Genomic DNA, 23,793 nt, shown 5'->3' on the forward strand with positions numbered 1-23,793 from the left:
TACATAGGGAGCTTATGAATTTCAAGAATGTTGCTCTGCTAAGCATCAATTCAGTAGATACTGCAGATAAAATTACTCATGGCCTGAGGTCAATATTTCTATTTTGGTCAAGCTTCAAAAATGGTATATATAGCTTGATCGTGCTAGCCCTTTTTGTCCTGGGAATACTTTTATTCTTGCCCACGTGTTAAAGCTTTTTTTTTTTTTTTAAACAACATCAACATGTTAGCAGCCAAAGTACATGGCTTGAACCTGAATGGACCCCCAGACAGTTATTAAATTAACAGGCTGGCAAGCCAAGGATGGGTAAGATTCTGCACAAAGCCTTATCAACCTAAGACAGAAGTGCATTGCTTTGGATAATGCATATTCCATGACAGTAAGGAAGGCATTCTTGTCAGAACAACCTGAGACAGGCTCAGTTTTGTTAATTAAATAAAAAGGGGGGAGAGGTGGAGAGCTTTTGGGGCTGCTTGGCAAGAATCTGACATGGGCCAAGGACAAGGAAGTAATTTCAGGCAGGAATCTAAATCTTAGGCTAGAACAAAGAAGTAATTTCAGACAGGATTCTAAATTTTAGGAAAGAGAATGTTTTATTGGGTTTACAGTTCCAGAGAGTTAGAATTTATGGTGGCTGCAGGAATAGATGCGAGGTTACATCTCAGACCACAATCAGGAGACAGCACGTGGGGAATAGCAGGAAGCTTGTTAGGGCACAAAGCTTGACTCTGCCACACTTCCTCCAAGGCTGGTACCCCCTTCCCAGATAGTGGGACTAACATGAGAACCTGAGGGAGACATTCTCTTCAAATGCCAGTTACTAACACCAGGGAAGACTACTCAGAAGGGGAGATGAAAGGTAGTCTGCTAGAAGGCTGAGGCTTAGCTTTGAATTGCAACTACAGCTGAAAAACGCAAACTTTAGAATTATAATATTGGAAAGCTGGGAGGGGTATATGTTTATAATGTAAGAAAGGAAAAGAAAAAACCAAATCCTCAGGATTGGAAAGATTGCTCTGCAGTTGTCTTAGGGTATCTGTTGCTGTGATTAAATCATGGTCAGAAGCAACTTGAACAGAAAAGGGTTTATTTCAACATAGAACTCTTGAGTCACACTCTAACACAGAGGGAAATCAAGGCAAGAACTGAAGCAGAGGCCATGGAGGAGCATTATTTACTCTCTTGCACCTCATGGCTTACTCAGACTGCTTTCTTACACATCCTAGGACCAGCTGCCCCAGAGTTGCATCAACTGGACCATCCCACATTAATCACTAAGGAAATACACCTATAAGTAGACATACAGATCAATCTGATAGTGGCATTTTCTCAGTTATGGTTCCCTCTTCTTAGATAACTGTATCTCCTGTCTAGTTGACCAAAAATAAATAAGCAAACAACCAGCCAGGGAAGCAAGTCAGATCATTGGCTACTCTTCCAGAGAATCCAGATCCAATACCCACCATTGACTGGTGACTTACAGTCACCTGTAATTTCAGTGCCAGGGGATTTTGTGCTCTTTTTGGCCTCTGAGGGTACTTTGTTCATGTGGTACACATACATACAAGCAGGCAAAAGACTCATACACATAAAAAGAAATGAATTAATTGAAATTTTAAAAATCTTCCTGCTCCCCCAAATCAATTGAATTCTCTTAGTAGAATTATCAAGATGCCTAAAAATCTAGACACTTCGGAGGTCCAGAAAGGCTTATTTAAGTACATTGGGGCAATCAGTAAATTGTAACTATCTAGGTACTGTATCTGTAAACAAAAGAGTCCAAAGTAACAAAGATGTTCACAACAGCAGAGTTTGTTATTGACAGAGAATGGGCAAAGGAGAGCTTCTGATTTTATAGTAAGTTTCCTGAAGTCACTTTACAGTAAACTTCAAGCATGTGCTTACATGTGGGAGACCAAATTGTAAAATAGAAGAATGGCAATAGGGACACTGTAGTTTTCCTAGGGAAAGGAAAAAACAATATGGCAGTAGCTAAAGAAGGTCGGTGGGTCAAGAGAAGTGCGGTTTTGTTTTAGTTTACTGGTCTTTTTCAGCTAAGAAGTAGTTCTTGATGAACTGTGTTAATGTATTGATCAATGGCAGGAGTTGGAAAGAAGTCCTGCAGTGGGAGACAGTAGCTGGCATTCAGAAAGGCAAAATAATGCCATGAATAATACTGCACAGGTTATTTTACGACAGAGTCCTTCTTAGGAGAGGGATTCTATTCCAAAGATGGATGGCGGTCTGAGTCCTCTCTAACTCTGTGTACTGTTGTGTATGAAGTCAAGGAAGGACATGTGCCATCTAACCTGTTGATACAGTTCCTTGTTTAATGCTGTCTGCTCTTCCCCGGTGTGTTCACAACTAAAGCTGGTTTTAAAGTAGTATTTATACGCCAGCACTTGTGCCTCAGTACCCTGTCATCATGAAACAGTAATGTGATACAGGCTCACCTACTAACTCTGTGACTTGGAGTTCAGGGGCTTATGTAAAGGAACATTTAATTCCTAGCTTTAACTTGATCCTTTTGCATTTTGGTGAACTGATAAGTTGCAGTTAAGTAATTGCAATTGATCCCTATAAAGACACACTGCGTATCCTGGTCTATGAATGTCATAAAGTATTTTTTATACTTTATAAAAAATAAATAAACTTTATTCCATATGAGTAGGCTGTATACTTGGAATTTTTCTTGAACTTGTTTAGGGACATGATATAATGTCTAAAATGAAACCTTCCTGATGAGCAAATATAACATAGCTTGCCATTTTGGATTGAAAGCCTGAGTTATTTAGGTGTTTTCAGTGTTTCTCTATTATCACAGTGTTCTGTTAGACACTTCAAAAGGTTTGCTCTGGAGATGTTTAATCCCACTCATTTCATTTCCTTTAGTTTTCTCTTAAATAAAATGTGTCTTATCAATTGGCTGGAAAAATAGAAAGATCTTGAGCAAGTATGGTCCTAAATTGAGTGTATTGGCTGTGAGTACAGCTATAAGCTAAACAACAACTTTTTTGAAAATTACTGTTGGCTGTAGAGAATAGCCTAATAGCGAGTCAGCCAGTCTTCTAGGCCATTCTGATTCATTCATCTTATACATTGTCAGAAGGTCCTTCCCAGGTAGGTTTATCCCCCCCACCCACCCCTTTTTGTCCTAATTTCTCCTTTTTGACAATTAAGCATGCTGATGACACATAAATGACACAGATTTGGCCCCTTAGTTTTGAAACTTTGTATAAACCGTTTCTTCTGTTCTTTTCATTTTGGTGATATAGTGACATCTGTCATTACCATTGGTCTCAGTCTTCTGATCTAGAAGGGTGACTTAGGTAAACCCAAAGGCTCTGTAACTGTGCGTTCCCTCTTATGGCATTAACTCAGACACTTAGAGTCACAGCAGTCTGTCTTGATATACCCTATCATTATCTTGTAAGCACCCTTAGTCCCCTGAGTCCTACTTTGTCAGCCTAAGCACATAGGCAGTGCAACATCATTTTTCAAGGGCTAGTTTCTCTTCCTCTTATGAAGGTACATATGAAAACAGTGATAGAGTTTTTTAGACTCTCCTGTGAAAATATCTTTAAACTTCTCTGGTTTTGTGTGTGTGTGTGTGTGTGTGTGTGTGTGTGTGTGTGTGTGTGTGAAAAATATTTTCTAAATTCTAAATAAAGGAAACAATAATATAAAACTCTTACACCTCAGAACTTAGGATGTTTATAAATAAGGTCATCTGTTATTCAGTATTTAACTGTGGCTTGATGAAACTGCTTTATAAGGAATTTTAGTCTTGTGACTCAGTTTGAAAGCAGTACATTTTAATTACTTAAATGTAGAAACAGTATGAGACATTTTATAATACTTACTTTCTCTGCTTGATTTGCCTTCTCGAACCTAACATTCCTATCCATACCTGTGAAGAAAATAAGCTCTAGGTTTTCTCAATTGTAGTTGTCCCTCTCACGGCCTGTGCAGCTGCAGACCTCACTCTGCCTCTGAATCCTCTGGGTTGAGCTGTCTTGGAGCCCTTTGCGTCTCAGACTGCAGTGGGCGTGGACATGAGGGAGGAGCTATGGACATGTGCGCTCACATATGGGCATGTGGGAGCTCTTCTGACCATGAGGGTGCTTCCTGCCTCTGCACCATGTCTTCAGGAACTCGAATCCTGACCCGTGATGTCACCTCAGCTTCCCTTTGTTCTCTTCACAGACACACTTGGTTGCTTCCTGTCTGGGTGATACCACTGGGCAGTATAGCTTCATTATGTATTTTGTTTTCATTGTTAGACGTCTGTTTCCTTGATCAGTACAGATTTTTGCCTGTAGAGCTGAGTTTCTCATCCTTACAGGTACAAGGGATATGTACTGTTCAGCAGAAAATATAATCTCAGCAAATATCTGTTAGACCTTATTATTGTGGCTAGTTTGTAGTTATATAGTCAAAGCATATGCTGAAGATTAAAAATGACATTTTATTGCTTTATAGAAATAGAACTTGAATTTTTCCATATTTCTTTTAGAAGAAAAAAAGCTTAAAATATTTTCCATCCAAAGATATTTGCTTAAAAATAATATACCAGCTTCATTTGAAGTCTGCATAGTAACAATAGTATTCTCAAGATAACTTTGTAGAAGTGTTTTAAAAAACTGACAACCGTTTCTGTTTTCTTTTCTCACAAGGAGAAGTACAAATGTCTACCACAAGACGAAAACATAATGTGTTATGTTGTTTACCGTAAGCTGTAGTAAAATGAGCTCAATTGTTGACAGGTATGTTTTTACAATCTACCGTTATAATAATGATTAATATAATTCCAAGTGGGTGGTTTAATACAGTGACATAATTTCATACTGGTTTTATATAGATTTTTTTCAGTAAAAAAGTTAAGAAAATTTTGAAATAAGATATTTAAAGTAAATAAATTCTTGTTTAGCCTGATACATATAGCTGAGTATCAGTGCCTTTAAAACTCATGTGTGAAAAACTTAAAATATAATTAACTGTAATTAAACTGTTAGAAAGTAAGTTTAATGGTTCCTGAGCTTATATTTATTTGATCACCGAAGACGCAGGTACATCTGCGTGGACTCGCCTGTCGCTTTGGTGCTGTGCTTCCCATTTCTCTGCTCAGTCTTTCACTGTGTTTCTCTTGTAGAGATGACAGTAGTATTTTTGATGGATTGGTGGAAGAAGATGACAAGGACAAAGCAAAAAGGTAGTTACCTATGAAATAGAAAATAGTCAATAAATATAATAGTTATATATATTTATAATAATATAATACCTACATGTATTAGATACAGTAGCAAAGTAGAAACCTTAGATTGCCAGTATGCAGATTGTAAATTATTTCCTGACCTTTTGAAAAGTAAGCTTAAATAAATTATGTCCAAATCGAACACTGTATTAAACTATTTGTATAGTTAAATAGATTGTTTAAAAAACTACATATTAAATTTCTTTTTTCATAGAGTATCTAGAAACAAATCAGAAAAGAAACGTAGAGATCAGTTCAATGTTCTCATTAAGGAACTGGGGTCTATGCTTCCTGGTAACGCTAGAAAGATGGACAAATCTACTGTTCTACAGAAGAGCATTGATTTTTTACGCAAACATAAAGGTAAAGTACTGATTTTGTAAAATGAGTATGGTTTTTATAGGATTCTCCCTCCTTAAAACATAATGCGTTTATATGATGTTTAAGATAAAAAGATTTCTAGTGTGTTCCTTCTTTCATTCAACAAACATTTGGTGAGTTCTGTACTCTAGGTCCTTAGGAAGTTAAGATGATTTTCTTGACTCCCAACTTAAGCCTGGGGAGACAGATGTGCTAACATAGAACTGAAATACAGAGGAGTCAGCTGCAGGCTAGGGAGCACAGTTTGTCTAGGTCTTTTATCATAAAGGAAAGAATGTTTTAGGTGTACAAATAGGTAAATTGTTTGAAACCTAGTCTTCTTTTTAGGTTAAGTAAGTGAAGCAGTGTTTTACACAAAGAGATACTATGTGCAAAACCAGAAAAGCAGGGCGATGTGGTTGTGCGTGAGCATGCTTGTGTTAGAAGGCAGTAGGTGGACTTGAGAGATGGGTCATGTAAGGTTGCTCCAGGCCATTTTAAAGGGTCTTTTCAGTTTATGTCTAGGAAATAAACGTTCCACTTCAAAATACTTGTTAATCAAAGAAAGCTATCTTGACTGAATCACTCATGAGAAGAAACTTTTAAAGTCTTTGATATTTAGATAGCAGAGACACTGAGCTGTGAGCACTAGAGGAGGATGTATGCTTTTCAGCTGAAGCAAAGCTCCAGTTCTTAGGAGCACAGATACTAACTGCTGCCTCTGCCGTTCTTCCTCGCCACCCTGTAATCCTCTGCTAGACTGGCTTGTGCTTGAGACTCTCTGAACTTTGTCATGGATTTCCTTCCTGACATTCCCCACCCATCCCCAGTACAGCAAAGGGTCCCCTTCTCCTTTACTGTCTTGATCTGCCTGCTACTGATTTTCTCCTCCTGTGGCTTCCGTATTCTCTGCTGCTTCCCCTTCCTGTCCAGCACTCTTTCCTCTGCCCTTCCTGCTCTCTAAATCGGAGGTTTCTCAAGGCTTATCTTTTTTTCTTATTTTCTCAACCCTCTTTCCTGTGGGTACCTCACTGTATAACTGTAGCTGCTATGCATCTGTATTCAGCTACTAATGAATCTTATTTTCAGATGCAAAAATTTCATCTTTGTATTCCTAGTTAACTTATTAGATACCATTTTCCATGTCTCCAAACTCATTTCCTCTAAAATATATTCGTTTTGTGATGTCAGTTCCTCCTAAACTGGCTTTTTCCGTTTTTATACTGTTGGATTAGCTTCCCAGGGCACACATATGAAAAGACGTTGGGGCATGTTTTCATTCACATTAGCGTCTATCACACATGCCGCATTCTCTGCGGCTGATTCTTTTATAAATGTGTCAGTTACTTACCCGATCCTCTTGTTGTCTTAAGCTCCCTTTGTTTACATGGCATACCCAGTGAAATCAGTTCCTTAAACATTGTAGGAGCTCAGTAAATGGTTGTTGAATGAAATAAAGTGAAATGCATCCATTTCTGCCACCTGACAATATAATATTAATTTTGGCATTAACTAGGTTTTTCCCCAAAATTGGATGTGTAATTCTTACAAAATGAAATTTGTGGTAAATTCCAGAGACATTTTTAAAGTATTTGTTTATCTAAAATAGACCTGCATTAACTAAATCTTACTGAATTTGTGTCTGTAATTGTATATATAGTTTACAGCAATTTGAAGAGCATGACTGTATTTCACAGAATTAGTAACTATACTTGTAGTTCAGTATAGTCACTTGTAATATGCCAAATTTGGTATGTAATTATTTGGTATGACTTATTTAACTATCTAGTAACAAAATATTAAAATAGTATAATCCATACTTTTCACTACAAAGTAAAGTAGCATACAACCTATCACATTGACCTCTAATTTGGTTGTTACAGTCTACATTCAAAAGAAAAAACAACAACAATGTTAAGGTGTTATACTCATGTATGATCCTAGCACTTGGACGCTGAGGCAGGAGGATCATAAGTTTGAAGCCAGCCTGAGATACATAGTAAGACCCTGTTTTTAAAAGAAAAGAAAATATATTTGCTAGCCAAATAGTTCAGATTTCATTATTTATGATAACATTCTTATAACTAAATGTATTCACTGTGCAAAATGAAGTAGCAATATGGAATAGCAGTATGGCAAAATGCATGTGCCAGGGATCCTGGAGGCACCCTGGAGGCACCCTGGAGGCACCCTGGAGGCACCCTGGAGGCTTTATTATGAACATTAGAAAAGAAGACGCCAAATTCACTCTGCAAGTGATTATTATTCTGATGTTTCTACCCCAAATTTTAATTTAGTCTCCTGGATTAACTAATATAAAGCAGCTGAGATTACGAGGAGGACTCTTTTTGCCTGGCAAAAATTGGTCCCTTTTTGTTGAGAACAGACCTGCTGACCCCATTGTCAACTTTCCTTTGAGCTGACTCCTTATCTCTACTCTAGATAGTGCTTGTTGAATGGCAAGAAAAACACAAGGTAAAAAGTTTCTTTAAAATGTTTGGAATAATCTTGTTGTAATCTGTTTGTTTTTATTTGCTAATTATATCAAGCTGGAAGCAAATTTAGGCCTATCATCCACAGAGTATATCAGAGCCCTCCCTAGCCTTTCTCCCCAGTAAAAACTCCAGAGAAATTGTTACTACATTATCCAGACCAAGTCCTAGAAGATAACATTTACATTTTCAGAACCCGGCCTCCTGTTAAGTGAACCAGTAACTCGCGCCTGTTTGTTGTCGTTGAGTAGGAAGAATCAGGCGGCTTGTCGTGTGTTTGCTCCCCCAGTGGTTAGAGTATGCCACTAATGTGTCAATCTGTTTACAGAGATCACTGCACAGTCAGATGCTAGTGAGATTCGACAGGACTGGAAACCTACATTCCTTAGTAATGAAGAGTTTACACAATTAATGTTAGAGGTATGTCCAGATTTAATTTTTGAAAGTTTTATTTTTTAAAAAATTTAACAGTAATTAATTTTAGTATAGTTTTAGCATTATTACTAATGTTGAAAGTCTTAATTCAGTGTAATGTAATAAGCTCTGTTTGTGTGTGATTAACAATTGATCAGTGTATTGATCAAGTATTGTAAGCAGATAATGCCATGTCATAGAGTAATACCAAATTTTTCTGTTTTCGTTATTTGACAATGTCGTATAATTCAGAAACATATAGTTACTGAGTCCTCAACCTGAGACCATTCTAACAAAGCATACTGTGTGTTCTCACATCCGACACTGTTATCAGTTGTGTCTGTTCTACTCCAGCTGAGCTGCTGTGTCATACATAGCAACATGGATTATAGCGCTGCGAACAACAGAACATTTCCATAGTCCTAGAGGCAGACGCCAGCCCAGTGAAGAGGCCCCAGTGGGCTTGGTGTGAACTGAGAGCTCTTGAGTCTAGTTCATCGGTGATCGTCTGTGTCATGGCATGGCAGGCATGCTGTATGGGAGCTCTCAGGGACACTTTTATGGGGATACTAATTTATTTCATTTTGGTGGCTTCGTCACCTAATTACCTTCTAGCCACCACCCCACACACACACACACACAGTACAGCAAAATGGGAAGTTAGGTGTCCACATGAAGTCTGTGGACACAGTGTTTAGTCTCTGCAGCGGCCTACTGGACATCTGCCTAAAATGAACACAAATGCTAATAAACGATGTAGTTCTCCAATGAAAATACGTGTTAAAAGGTAATTATACTGTAAGTAGAAACTTTTAAAAGGAAGCAAGTAATGTTCTGTGGCAGAATTGCTTTTAAGAATAATTGAGAATTGTTTTTGCTTGTATATAGGGTGTAACATCTCCCAGTCAAATATGCAATACACAAAAGTCTTGGAACATTCATACCTAACAGCTTTACTTTTCTACTTTTTTACTCTTTCCTGGGTAGAATAATGTAGTTATCATTTATGCGCAGAAACCAGTCAAACTCAGTATCAAGTGTCATGAAAGCTTACAATAGCAAACAGATGCTCTACATTGTGGGTAACAGTGATAAGCAAAGTCATAAAAGCACTGAGCCCAGGTCTCAGTGGGTAAGGGAGAATGATTGGGTGCATCAGGGATGTTGTAGCTAGCCTGGACAGCATGTGGAGAAATCAGTAGATCTAAGAAGTGAAATTGTTAGGCAAGCAATTTGTCTGCATCATGTATGTGAATATAATAGGTATATCTCAATGGTTTTTTTTATATTAACTAGGGTCTGAAGCAAGGTAAAACTGTTTCAGTAAGTACTCTGAGGTGTAACAATTAGTGAATTCTATCTGTAAACACACTAGAAATTATTGGTTAATATTTGTATTACCATAAGCATTTAAACCTATTCTTTAAAACTGAAGGATACTTTTCTCCTGTTAACTCATGGGATTCTCATAACTGGTTGCTTTATGAAGGTATTCCAGAAAAGGAAGTCTAGGAGCAGGGTTTCCAGGAAACTCACCTATGTCATACAGGTGCTTCTCCTGGGATACACCACAAGGGTACCATGCCCTCAGCCACTGTTACAGGCACTACCCCTGAGATGAGCGATCTAATGAGCTAGCTCTCTAAGTTAGGTACAGTTGACAAGCAACTCAAGGAACAGTCTTAATTTTATTAGGTTTTTTTCCCTCTTAAAAGAAGTTTGATACCGTACAAAAGTATCTCTTTAAATATGTGTTTGTAAAAAAGGACATATACAAGCCAGTCTCTACAACAAGAAAGAAAATTCATTCTTTATTTTATAATCCTAGTACAGTTATTCATTCAATAAAATTTTCTGTGTTTATTATAAACCACTTATCTTTATTGGCATGAAAAGTTTGTTACAGATTTAAAAATATGTATTTTACTAATCTTAATGTACCTATTTTACTGATAGGCTAAATAGGAAACTGTTAACTTCAGTTTTTTTTCTTCATGATAAGAAGCTTTTATATTAATTGTCAAGTCTGTATACTACATTCATACACAGATAAATTTCAAAGAAAAATAAATAAAAAATTCTGGTGATGTTAAAACATTATAAAAACAGAAATATATATTTAAAAATTTGAAAATGTAAGTTAATTCTTTCATAATTGTCCTCAGATTTTAGGTTCATATAACTGAACAACGTATTTACTTTTAATATGTACAGAATATTTTAAATTTTTTATTACATTTGTTTATTCACTGTGTGTCTGTGAGTACATTCCTGCCCCAGCATGCATGTGGAGGGCAGAGAACAGCTGTGGGAGTTGGCTCTCTTCTTTCCCCACATGACTCTGAAAGACGGAACTCAGGTTGCCAGGCCTGGCAGCACGCACTCTACCCATTGAGCTAGTTTGGTAGCCCAAAGATTTTAAAGTTTTTGAATGTATTGAATAGATATATTTTTAACACCAATAGGCGAAGATGAAGAATTTGTGTATAGGTATATATCTTATATCCTTAATCCAGATATTTGCACACATGTGATTTGCGTTTTCTGATTGAGTATTAAAATTTTAATAATTAAATTTTATTTAGTTTTAACAGAACTGGATTTGTTCATAAAATAGTCTAGTTTTATTTAGGTAAAGTCAAATACTGACTGGCAAGACTATGATGAAATTGTGTTACTCTTAGGTAATCATGTTGATTATAGATGAGTAGGCAGGCCCTTCCCATTTTCAGCTGAATTTCAGATGTAAGCTTTATCTTACTATGTTAGCTTTGCTGCTACAGGAGCTTAGACCATCTACTTAACATGTAAGTGTTGTTGGTACAGGCGCTTAGGCCATGTAGCTCACCGTGTTCACTACTGACTATACCCAGAGAAGTTGAAGCTTGTTTACCCCCAGCAAAAGTTAACTAACATCCTAACTAGAGCCTAGGTCTTAGTCCTTGTGTTGCTTCTCTTCATTTTTTCACGTGCACCTGTGCCCTCCCTCTCCCCCTCCTCTCTCTCTCTCTGTCTTTCTCTCTCTCTGTGTCTCTCTCTCTCTGTGTCTCTCTCTCTCTCTCTCTCTGTCTCTTATCTCATCTCTCATCTCTCTTGAGGAGTAAGTTACTGGAGGACTGGGAGTATGCATGCAAGACAGAAGTCATTTTGTTAAAGTCCTCTCTGGTTATACATTTCTTTCTCCTTGGCAGCGCCATAGTTTTCCCTACAGTCTACAAGACGGGGTCACACTCTGTGTCAGCCTCTTTGCTAAACATTCACAGGGAGCTTATATCCCCTTCCTTGTAATTAACATTCTAATCTTCCTCAGACTTAATAATCACAGTTACCAAGAAGATATATCTAGGTGAAAGGCAAAGAGTTGAAAGTCATGAACAGTTTTCCTTTGTTCATAGAGTGAGAGGACAGGGATAGCACAGTTGTTCGTTACGACATGGGATGTTCTGCCACATTTCTCTCATCACCCTTCTAAGGGACTTCTCTTCCTTTTTTTAGAGGAATTCCCTAAGTTGGCAAGCTGGTGAAGCTTTTCTCTGCAGGACAGAAGAGCAGACTTGACCTGTTGAAGGCTTCGTTTCAGTTCATTGTCTTCAAAGAGAGATGGCTGTGGATCCTAGCAGGTTCCTAACAGCGACTATCATCATCTTAGTGAAAGAAAGATTACTTGCTTTCAAAGTTGATGGTCTTTTTCACTTGAGAAAGCATTTTGTTTTGTTTTGTTTTGTTTTGTTTTTGCACAATTTTGACTCTGCACAGTAGCAATCAAATAATTATTGATTAAATAGTAATGGGGTGGGACTGGAAGAGTTGGCTTCAGTTATGGACTTGAGACCCCTGGTTATCTAAAACTATATTTGTTTGAGTTGTTCTAGAAAATTAGCAATTATTCAAAATAAGTTTTCTCTGGACCCATCTGTCTCTCCTAGTAGTAGTAGAGAAGAGATGAAAAGGACTATCTTTTATTCTACACTCATCAGTTAGAGACTGGGGATATGCTTCCTGACAGAGCACGCACTTAGGATGACTGAGGCTCTGCACTCGTTTGCTGTCACTACAAACAGCTGTAATAATAATACATTGAGCTGGACTGGTGAGTCACCAGAGTTCAAGGCCAGTCTAAGCTACGGAAGCTATTTCAAGACACTCTTACATACACACACACACACACACACACACACACATACACGCATGCACACAGGCATACACAACAACAGAAATAAAATGCAGCTTGGAGTGGTTGCTTTGACACCTGTTCCCATCCCTTGTGTATGACACTTTTCACAAGGATGACAGAGATATAACACAGTTCTTACCAAAGGCAGTGAGCCTCTCAGAGAGCTGTACGCTAATTAAATTACTTTCAAGTTGTATTCTTGCTCTTTCTCTCCTTTAGCCTAAAAATGTTACCCTTTGGTCTTCAGTATGTTCTTTGGTGCATGAGTCCTTAAAAATAATTGTCCTTCCTCCCTTACTTCATTGTCAGGTTTATGAATGAATTGAAATAGCCTCTTATTATCCATTTGTTTTAAATTCATTGTAAGTGACTTGCCTTCCTGTTGACATTACTCTTTGAAATATCACAGGATTTGCTCATTTTCTTGTCCCGTGTCTGGTCTCGGTCTGGTCCCTCTTCCTGTCAGCTCTGCCTTTGTCGTTTCTCTGGCTCTCTTTCTCTTCATGCTCATATTTCAGTGATTCTTTGGAGCTTTATCTTTGGCCTGCTTCTTTATGAAGGTTTCACCTCTTGAGCTGCCACTGCTGTGATGGCTGAGGTTGTCAAAGAAAGCATGTCATCTCCTGAACATACTTGTATTTCTTCTTAGCACACGGTTAATCCTTCCCTTTTCCTCTTACTGCTAATTTCATTTGGTCTCATTAATTTTATGATTATCCCAAGGCAAGTTTTCTTGACTGAATTCTCTGTTTTATATATTTCTTCCAAATTACAAGGATTGGAACATACCCCATACAAAACCTTCTGTTGACTTCCTTTTATGTACAGAATAAAGATACATTTACCAAGAGTTTAGGCTTTATAAGATTCAGCCTTAGCTTAGTTTAGGGGCTTATTCTGTGTCCCGTCATTCTGTTTCTTCATTACATCCCTGCACTTGAGGCTGACACCCTCCGTGTGTACTTTATGAGATGTGCGCCTCTCCAGATACTCCCTGTAGGGAGCTTACTAAGAGCACATCACAGTGTGTGTATACAGCTGTAAAGGCAGCGCTTCAAGTTCTTACCTTTAGAAACTGCTTCCAGTAGATAGCCAGAGTGGTGTTTTTCCCTCAGAAACATCAAAAGAATCACAGAAATGAATATACTGGCAGCAGTTTTGACTGGTGCCATGTCGGCTGTTCTCTGAACAGTTCCACTGAACGTCCTCTGTCATTTATCTTGTTTCTATCCAGGAAAGTGCTTTGTTCTTTTCCCTTAACTGACCATTGTGTTTAATTTCAGGCTCTTGATGGTTTTTTTTTAGCGATAATGACAGATGGAAGTATAATATATGTATCTGAGAGTGTAACTTCGTTACTTGAACATTTACCAGTAAGTATGAAAACCCTATCATCTCTATTATTTAATGTCTATATTACATATTAGAATTCACTAGGAAATAGTCTTTGAGAGTGATATTTGAACAGTGGTTGAAGGGTTGGGACACAAATTCCAGGTGTGTTTTTGTATTAGTGTTGCTGTTTTTCAAACCGGTCCTAAGTTCTTCATCAGTAGCACCTAGTCATGTAACCTTCTGTTCTTCCCTTTGCATTTTAATGCCAACTTTGCAGTGTTTGCCTTTTCGCCTTGAAAATATTGTATCAATCAAAAACCAAAAAAAAAAAAAAAAAAAGAAGAAAAAAGAAAAATCTTCTAGCCAAATTTCTACTGAGATACTTCTTGCTATTAGCAGAATTAATAATTTTCTCAAAAGTACTTCTCAAAAGTACTCAAAACTACTTTCTAAAAAGTAGTAGATGCAGAACTTGCGTGCAGTGTGAGTTGAACTGGGTGCACTGGGCTGGAGATGTGTAGCTCAGTGACATTTAACATGGGTTAGAACCCTAACTAGGAGCAGACACAGACGTGTACAGAGAACATGAGATCATTAAGGCTCTGCTCCTGCTCCCTCCATAACTCGGAACCTGGGTACAGTTGTAGGGGAGTGGTTAGCTGCTCTTGGCTGACCCCTTTAGTAGAGCAGTCAGCCTCAGGCTGTAACTATCCAGGAGGAGGAAGGTGAGGTTACTAATCTTTGTATGTGTGTATCGATCCTTTATAAACACTGTGACTGCAGAGGAAAGCTGTGCCATTCCTCTTCAGCTGTCCCATAACTATGACAGATCTGCCAGCTCCCCATGGCCAGGTACTCATGGAGGCCTACAGGCCATGTCAAAAGACACATCTCCTAGAATTTCACTCATTGAGGGCTTTTCCTGCTTCCTCAGCAAGTGAAGAGTTAGAAGTACATTGAAATTTTGATTGATATGGTAAATACCTGAATTGTGTGTTCACTTTTTTACTCAACCCATAATTATTGACCGTTTATTCTGTATTGAACACTAGGCTAAGTGCTATCTACAATTAAAGGTTTTTGAAATTATTTGAAAATTTTATATAATGAGTATTTATCTAAGATGGCCTTCTGATATAAAAAATCCAGTATGTTTAACTTACTCCTGAAATGTTCATTGTTTGAAAATTTACAATAGTGCAAACTAAACCAGTCTGTAAATATTTCTTTTTAAGAATACAGAAAAAAACAAAAACAAAAACAAAACAAACAGCATTCCCTTCCCTCTGATTTCTCTGCTTCTCATTACCTTATTATATAGAGAATGGACTCTACATTTACAATGCCAGACAGGACAAGGAAAACTTTACTGAAAGTCAGGCAGTAAGCATTGTACTCTTTTTTTATTTATTAATTTTAAGTTCTATTGATGTGTATGCATGCCTGTGTTTATATGCTGCCCTATGGTCCTTATGAGTACCCACCAAGGCAGAGAAAGGTGTTGGATCCCTGGAGCTGAGTTACAAGTTGTTGGGAGTTGCCTGATGTGGGTAGTGGGAACAAAACTCAGGCCTGCCCTCTGGAAGAGCAGCAGTAAGTGCTCTTAACTGCTGAGCCATCCCTCTAGCCTTTTGTACTGGTTTCTAGAAGTGGCTTGACTTTAGTGATTTTCTGAGGGCTTTCTTCTGAAAAGTTCAAATAAAGCCCAAAACTAAAGAATGACTTGAGAGTAATGCCTGAGACTGTGGTATATGTAAGTAATTTCTCATGGACAGAGAGAAGATTGGATCAACTGGATCTTCTCACTGTCCATGCCAACTTATTACTTATATATTACCACAGTCTCAGGTTTTACTCTCAAGTCATTCTTTAAATTTGGGCTTTATTTGAACTTTTCAGAAGGCTTTAAAAAATATACTTGCATAGTAAGAAAACCTGGTTAACAGGGGAGGGGATCCTAAAAGCCTGAAATGTATTTTCTTTGGTAGAGCACTTGCTTAGCATACACAAAACCCTGTGTTCCCTCCTTAGCTTTTCAGACACAACAGCAGTAAAATATAGGATAACAAAAGAACAGTAAAAAAACAAGGAATTAATCCTTTTATAATGATGAATTGAAGATGAGTATAGGTATGTACTTTAACCGTATTATTTTGGTTGTTTTGATTTACAGTAGAGTAGTTGAACAACGCTAAAGCCAGGAATTTTTGTCTCCTTATTTATAAGAATACTGGCTGGTTTTTTCAGAACCACTCAGTAATTATTTATAGACAGTTGTGAGCTGCTGTGTGGGTACTAGGAATTGAACCTGGATCCTCTGGAAGAACAGCCAGTGCTCTCAACCTGTGAACTCTCTCGGGTCCACTGCTGGTTAGTTCAACTACATTTGACACAGACAGCCTGACAGGTCTAATGGTGCCGAGTATTCAGTAGTGGTCCCTCAGACAGCTTCACTTACCCACTCCTGCCTGCTTTTTAAAAGGCTTTTATCCTTTAAGAACACATTTTAGAATTATGGAGAAGGGCACCAGGTATCTCTCAGGAAAATAATTGCATGAGTGAAAGAATCCAGAGAGCTGACATTTTCTTTTCTTCCATATGAGTTGTACTTGGTAACTGAGTGCACCTGTTATGTGTGTTCACTGAGGGGACATAATGACAGTGACTTTTTTTATGTCAGAAAGTGTTGATTTTAAGTGCAGTGATCAATAAAACATGAAGAAGAGTGGTTTTAATGGAAAGTTTGACACTGCATGAAGCGGTGGTGAAGCAGTGCTTGTGACTAGACTCTCAGCACTTCAGTTAGGTTCTTACAGGTAGAAGAACAAGGTTAGAGAAGTGAATCATCGTGTGCCGAAGTAAAACTAGAGCACGTTGTTGGTTGAGAAGACAGAAAACTAGTTCTTAATTGACATTTTAGTTCTTATTTCAGATTTATTTTTTTATCAAGACTATGTTGTACATTCTGATCTGTGTTTAAATTCTTATACTTTGTCAGTAAAAAACAGTTTTCTAGCATCTTGTTATTCAAATGTCCATTCTTTTAGCACTAATGGCTTTTTACTTTTCCAGAAGATGCAGATGTGGTTTTGGTACAGTTACCCCTTAAGCTATTATTGAATGACTCACTGGCCCCAGATCATTTTCTTTATTTATACCTGTTATATCAAAGGCACAGAATGTAATGTACCTTGATTGACAGAGAAGAAGGTAGAGGTGTAAAAGAGGACCTTTTTAGTCATTATGGGACAATAAGATATATGCATTTAAAGAACAAATATTCCCCCCACACACACTTTGGGCATAAATATGAGCCATCAGTTCTAAAAGAATTTATTTGTATTTGTGGTTTTGGGTGTTAATGGTATGCTGTTTTGAAGGATGTGATTTTTTTTTATTTTTTAATAAAATATTGAAAATAGAAGCATATGTCTCCCTCCTTTCTCTTCCTTTAATTCCTCCCATGTCCCTGCTTATTCTGTTTCAAATTGATGACTTCCTTCTTGGATTGTTATTGTTATACACATGTATATATGCGTACATATAAATATATAAAAAACAACCTGTTAAATCACCTTAGTGTTGTTTGTGAATAAATTATCTTAGGGCTAACCTTTTGGAATTGAATACCAATTACTGGGCTCATCCCTGTGAAAGACTAATTCTCATTCTCTCGGTGGTCATTAGTAGCTTATAGTTGTCTTTTAGCCATAGGACTCTACGAGGGCTCTCCCTTCATATTAGCATATCTGTTGGTGTTGTCGTTGTCTAGGTTTTGTTTCGGTAGCAATAATGTGAGGATGTCATTGATTTGGCTTTCTTGTCATTCTAGGAGATAAAGTTTCACAGCAGACTTCCTGGTCCTCTGACTCTTATAATCTTTCAGTTCTTCTTTCTGAGATGTTCCCTGAGCCTTAGGTGCAGGGGTCATGTTGGGGTTGGGCATACCACAATGAATTGTCTGCATTTTGACACTTTTCTTATAATGATCTCTGCTGCTGCAAAAAGACAGGGTGGTTTTTGTTTTGTTTTGTTTTGTTTTTGTTTTGGTGAAGGGTGAGAGCTACGCTCATCTGTGTATATAAGGATAAGTTTTAGGATGCAGTTAAGAAGTATACTGGTCTAGTAAAGTGATTACAGGAGGTTCTCCAGAAAGATCTGTGACCTCACTAGCTGGGAGTACATGGCTAGGTTTCTCGTACCAGGCACGCTTTCCTAAGGGAAGTGATCTGAGTTGGTCTTGGGAGAACGCATGATAGAGATGTGGAGTTTTCCAGAGCTACCCCACTTCCTGTAGTAGTGAAGACTTTGATCGTAGAGAAAAGCAGACGTCATGTAAATACACGCGGGGGGGTAAATCACCCTTTCTCCCCTGATTTGCTTTTTCCTTACTAGTGTGTTTTAAGCATTAGAGCTATTCATATACAGTCCTTACAGGTGTATAAAATACAAACTAAAGGAGAGTGCAACTGCTTTGTCACCACGGCTCTGCCTCCTTGTCCTGTAATTAGAACGGTTTGGAAAGTGAGAAGCCCAGCAGGAAGGGCTGGACTCAGTAGGAAAGGTGAGGTTGCTGAGGTGTCGCTGTCACTGCACCTTAAGGATAGGAGCATCGTAGTCTTCGAGGCCACGGCCATTACCTGTTGAAGGTTTTCTGATACTTGACAGACTACTGTTAGTTATTGGATAATAAGCAGCTATGATAACGGTAGTTACTTGCTGGCTGTCCATTTTACACAGGGCTTTGGCAGTGTAAAAGACACAGAACAGAGGCATGGAAAAGGTGAACTAAAAATGGGAGACGTTAGAGCTGTTGTGGAGATAGTAGTGTCAGATCTCCTTCACGGACCTTGTCATTGTTTCTGTATTCGTGTGTGATGTCCCCATTTAACAGATGTTTGCATAAATTACAAGGCTGTGGCTTAGAGCCTATAATTTTCTTAAACTTCTCAGTTCCATTTTATTTTATAGTGTTCAGATTTGGTGAGACTAAGGTTTTAGAATACTGTATGTGGCTTTCAGGATCACACTGATCATGAATCTGATGGCTGGTATGTTAGCCTTCTCCAAGTTCTCAATTTCATTCTTTTAAAATGAAATTTATAGCTTGACTTTATTGATTTTTATGGGTAATTCAAGTTAAGTGCATACACCTCTGTTATTTAATAGCTATTAGATGTGTTAGAGATAAATGCTTCTCAAAGTGCTGTTGTGTAATTTTTAAATTTTTTATTTTTCAGTCTGATCTTGTGGATCAAAGTATATTTAATTTTATCCCAGAGGGAGAACATTCAGAGGTTTATAAGATACTCTCTACTCATCTGCTGGAAAGTGACTCGTTAACCCCTGAGTACTTAAAATGTAAGTAGGTGCTACTCAGCAGAAACGAAAAATCTTTATATTTGGCAGCATTATCCTTTACTTCTGTAAGTTTATGAAGAACATAACATGCTTAAGTAAATTAAAATAGCACTATTTCATGAAATCTATTAACTGCTTTTAAAATTGTTTATATATAACTAAAGGAATTGTGTTCATTTTAAGATACCAGATCTATTCTAGTATACAATGAGGTCTCATCTTGTTTGTAAGAAATTGATCACAATTATGCCATATAACTGTAGTGTATAAAAGGTAGAAATTGCCCACATTTTTAATGAAATCTTATTATATATGTTGGATGTGTTTAGTATAATTTTTAGAGCACCAAATATAGTTAAAAAAAAAAAGTTCCTGCCATCAAGTAACACAAAGCATCAAGTAGTACAGAGTCTCTATAGATTGGGCTAGCAGTTGACTGGAACTCTGACTGCCTTCACTCTTGCTGTACTAGTTACCTTCCCACAGTCTCTTACACACTGGACACAGTAAAAGAGGACACATTTATTTGGATTCATGGTTCAGAGATACCTCACATGCTGAGGACCACTTGGTAGAGCACAGCTGTTCACAACATGACAGCTGGGAAAGCAGAAAAAGGAAGGAAGGGCTGAGGGACATACCTGCCATGGCTTGTTTCCTCCAGGCTGCAGTCCTCCTATGGTTTCTAGAACCTCCCATGGTAGCACTACCACCAGCCGTGGTCCTTTGTTTGGACAGTGTTGAAGTGCTCACCTAGAATGCACATGCTGGACTGAGTCCCCCCAAACAAAACAAAAGTATGTGTGTCTAAATTTAGTGTGTGTATGTATGTGTGTGTGTGTGTGTGTGTGTGTGTATATATATATATATATATATATATAATTTTTGTTTTTGTGTGCCTATTAACTGTTAGATGGTTTCTTTATTATTTTTAATTAGCTTTAAATTTTATGTTATCTGGTAATAGTGATATTAATCAAGTTTAAAAATTCTATTTGTGTCTTCAGATTCTATAGTATTAAGAACTAAGATGCATATACTTACATACAAAAATATGTACATGTGTATATCCATGTTAAGAGTGGATATTCTTTCAGAAGGGATTATAAAAAGTTAGAAATGGAGATTTACTTGGAGCCTGTATATATTTGTTTATAGTCAGATTTGCTTTACACTACTCGTTAGACCATTCTAATACAGTACTTAGAAGAAAGATTTGGGCTGGATTTATATAGAAATCAATTTTATAGCTTTAGGCAGTATTTGAAGTCACAGAATGAATGATGTTACTTGAGGCAGATGTCCAGAGAAAGAAGAAGTAGAAAGTTAGTGCTCAGGTCCCAACAGAACAAGAGCAGAGCTGTCTTCAGGGACCCCCAAGAGGAGCAAACATGCTTAGAAAAACTACATAACAAGCTTCTGCTAGGAAAATAGACTTGCTTTCAAGATCAGAGAAGTCTTAGCTCAGTGACTTGTTGATGGCCTCTGATGACCTGGTACACCACAGAGTTCCTTCCCCAGGAAGAAAGTCCATGAGATAAAGTGCGAGGTGCCTTGCCTAGAGAATTCAATAGGCTATTTTAGGTGTGAAGACAGTGAGTTCGTACAGATGACCTGATGTTAGTGAAGGAGATGAGGCGGACTCATAAAGCACCTGTATTCATCCTGTGCTGTTTTATTTTTATTCTTTACACACTAGAGATTCAGTGGTGGCCACTTGGTTAGTAGTTGGAAGGGGGAAAAAAAAATCAAGATTGAGAATTTTGAAAACGCCAAGTGTATAGTTACACTTATAGTTAACAGTAGAAGTAAAGCTAGAGGGAAACCATGATTGATAAGTGGGGAGATCCAGTAGAGTACGTTTTAATGCTAGCTAGAAAGAGTGAGAAAAACCACCCGAGTGATTTCTACAGTACGAATGTCAGTAATATTTGGGAGAGACACTGCTCTAGAGGTGAGAGGATGGTAGAAAAATGAAGACATGAAAGCATTTAAGATGGATGGAGTGAGTTCTCTGGTCCTGTAAATAGATTAGCATGGAAAACGCTTGGCGAAATGATGGAAGACCTAATTAGATTTAAAGTTGTAGGCAGTAAAGAACCACAGGATTTGCAGTTGCTAAAGGGATGATGGCAAGTGGCATAGCCCTGGTCCCAAAGAATATGAGAAAGGGGCTGGAGAGATGGCTCAGTGGTTAAGAGCACTGACTGCTCTTCTAGAGGTCCTGAGTTCAATTCCCAGCAACCACATGGTGGCTCACAGCCATCTGTAATAGGGTCTGATGGCTGCTTCTGGTGTGTCTGAGGACAGCTACCGTGTACTCATATACCTAAAATAAATAATTCTTAAAAAAAAAAAAGAAAAAAGAATATGAGAGAGACTGTTGAAGGTAAAGATGGGGACAGCCTGTAACTTTACTCCCTGGAAGCCTGAAGCAAGGGAGCCACATATCCCAGGTCAGACTGTGTTACTGAGAGACCCACCAAAACCACAGTGACAGAAAAGAAAGGGAGGCATTAGCTTTAAATAAAGGACAGCGTTAGCTTCACATGGAGAACAAAATGTTGTTGTGAAATTAGAATGAAAAGTGGGGCGGGAGAAGAGATGACCTGGAGAGCTGAGCTGTTAGCCTGTGCTGGCTGCAGTCCTCTGCTGCAGGCACCGAACTGTTCATGGATTTAATGCAGTACAGTGCGACACTTCTGTGGGAGACAATGATTTTGAATTTACCCAACTTTTTATCACTTATTTCAGCAAAAAATCAGTTAGAATTCTGTTGTCACATGCTTCGAGGAACAATAGACCCAAAGGAGCCATCCACCTATGAATATGTGAGATTTATAGGAAATTTTAAATCTTTAAACAGTGGTAAGTTAAAATGTTTCTTTTATAATGTATTTTATCTGGCTGTTTTTAGTTTTCCAAGCTCTTAGATGCTTAAATATCAGCAACGATTATACTTTACTGGGTTAACCAGTGATGCATGTCTCCTTGCTGTTTTAGTATCAACTTCAACACATAATGGTTTTGAAGGAACTATACAACGTACACATAGGCCTTCTTATGAAGATAGAGTTTGTTTCGTAGCTACTGTCAGATTAGCTACACCTCAGTTCATCAAGGTATGTTTCCGATTTTAATTGCTCTAGTGCATTCCAGTTCATGATATGAGGTTTGGTCTTGTGAGATTTTTGTTTTCTTCAGAAGGCTGAAACTTCTACCAACATTGAAGTGTAGTAGTGGCCAGTGAGTTACTAAATATGTTTAAACTTTATATTTTTACCACAGTTAAGAATATAAGCACTCTTTAAATGTGTAACTTTTCTATTTTAGTGTATTCTTTGCAGGTATCCCATGGCAGTAAATTACCATTTCCCTGTTTTTGTAGAGTTTAGTGTGTATAGATTACTATCGGGAAAGAAGTTGGAAAAAAATCTAGGTGAATTTTTTTTTTAAAGAATGCAGCTTTACTGGGTATAATTTGCTATTCAATTCTTTTTATTAATTTTTAATGTGTATAGATGTTTTGTCTGTATGTATGTTTATGTACCACGTGCATGCCCAGGGAGGCTGAGGGGGGCCTGCCTGAGTGCCCTGAAACTGGAGTTACAGACAGTTGTAAGTTACCATGGAAGTGCTGAAAATAGAACCAAAGTCCTCTGGACAGGAGCCGTCACTGTAACCGACCCTGCTCTTTAATTTTAAATTACATAGTTTTATTTCTTGCATTCTACAAGCAGATGCTTAATAGGGAAGTAGAAAAGTAAACTGCTTCAGTCCCTGGAGACAGGAAAGAAGCCAGGATGACATTTAAATTTGGGTGACAGCATAGTGTAAGACAGAGCCTGAGCTAACAGTTAGAAGACTTCAGTCTTGCAACTCCCCATTGTGCTCTTAGGAAATTGCAGGGCAGATTACATGTTTTATCTCATATAATTCTTACTCTTCTGAGTTAGATGCTAGTATAAATTTTATATGTAAGGAAACTGAGGCCTAAGGAAGTTATTTGCTGATGTCTCATCTAGTAAGTGGGACTTGATTGAAATTACTTTTCTTTCAAAGCCCTGGCTCTTAACTGTTACTGAAGATCATATTAGGACAGAGGGGAGGGAGTGTCATGAGCTGCTTTGTACAACGGAAACTAGGTTTCATGTATATGAGAGAAAGAATAGTCAGAACTTACGTTAGAAACAAAAGCAGAGGCCAGTCATGAAATTTGTTCTGTCTGTGGCTTTTCTCCATGAGATTTCAGCATGAGAAACCATAGAAGAGCTTTATGTAGGGAAGTTGTATGCTCATATTTGAGTATTACTAAGGTGATGGTAATGGCTGACCCCTGAATAGAAGACAGATTGAAGGATGGGAAGACGGATGAGATGCTATGGCAGTGAGGTGAGTCAGTG

The 23,793-nt window shown here is 37.9% G+C and overlaps 1 protein-coding gene across 3 annotated transcripts in view; it reads left to right on the forward strand.

Moving 5' to 3' along the window:
• Nucleotides 1-23,793, forward strand: part of Clock (clock circadian regulator) — an 84,060-nt gene that overhangs the window by 31,844 nt on the left and 28,423 nt on the right. For all 3 annotated transcript variants that reach the window (XM_028780731.1, XM_028780733.1, XM_028780732.1), the window contains exons 4-11: nt 4,677-4,766; nt 5,153-5,212; nt 5,469-5,617; nt 8,435-8,526; nt 13,978-14,067; nt 19,270-19,390; nt 22,145-22,258; nt 22,394-22,512. In XM_028780731.1, coding sequence (XP_028636564.1) covers nt 4,720-4,766; nt 5,153-5,212; nt 5,469-5,617; nt 8,435-8,526; nt 13,978-14,067; nt 19,270-19,390; nt 22,145-22,258; nt 22,394-22,512 — 792 coding nt within the window. In that variant the 5' untranslated portion in view covers nt 4,677-4,719. The remainder of the gene's footprint in view (nt 1-4,676; nt 4,767-5,152; nt 5,213-5,468; nt 5,618-8,434; nt 8,527-13,977; nt 14,068-19,269; nt 19,391-22,144; nt 22,259-22,393; nt 22,513-23,793) is intronic.

This window comes from Grammomys surdaster, unplaced genomic scaffold, assembly GCF_004785775.1.
Source record: "Grammomys surdaster isolate TR1022 unplaced genomic scaffold, NIH_TR_1.0 372, whole genome shotgun sequence".
Taxonomy (NCBI): Eukaryota; Metazoa; Chordata; class Mammalia; order Rodentia; family Muridae; genus Grammomys; species Grammomys surdaster.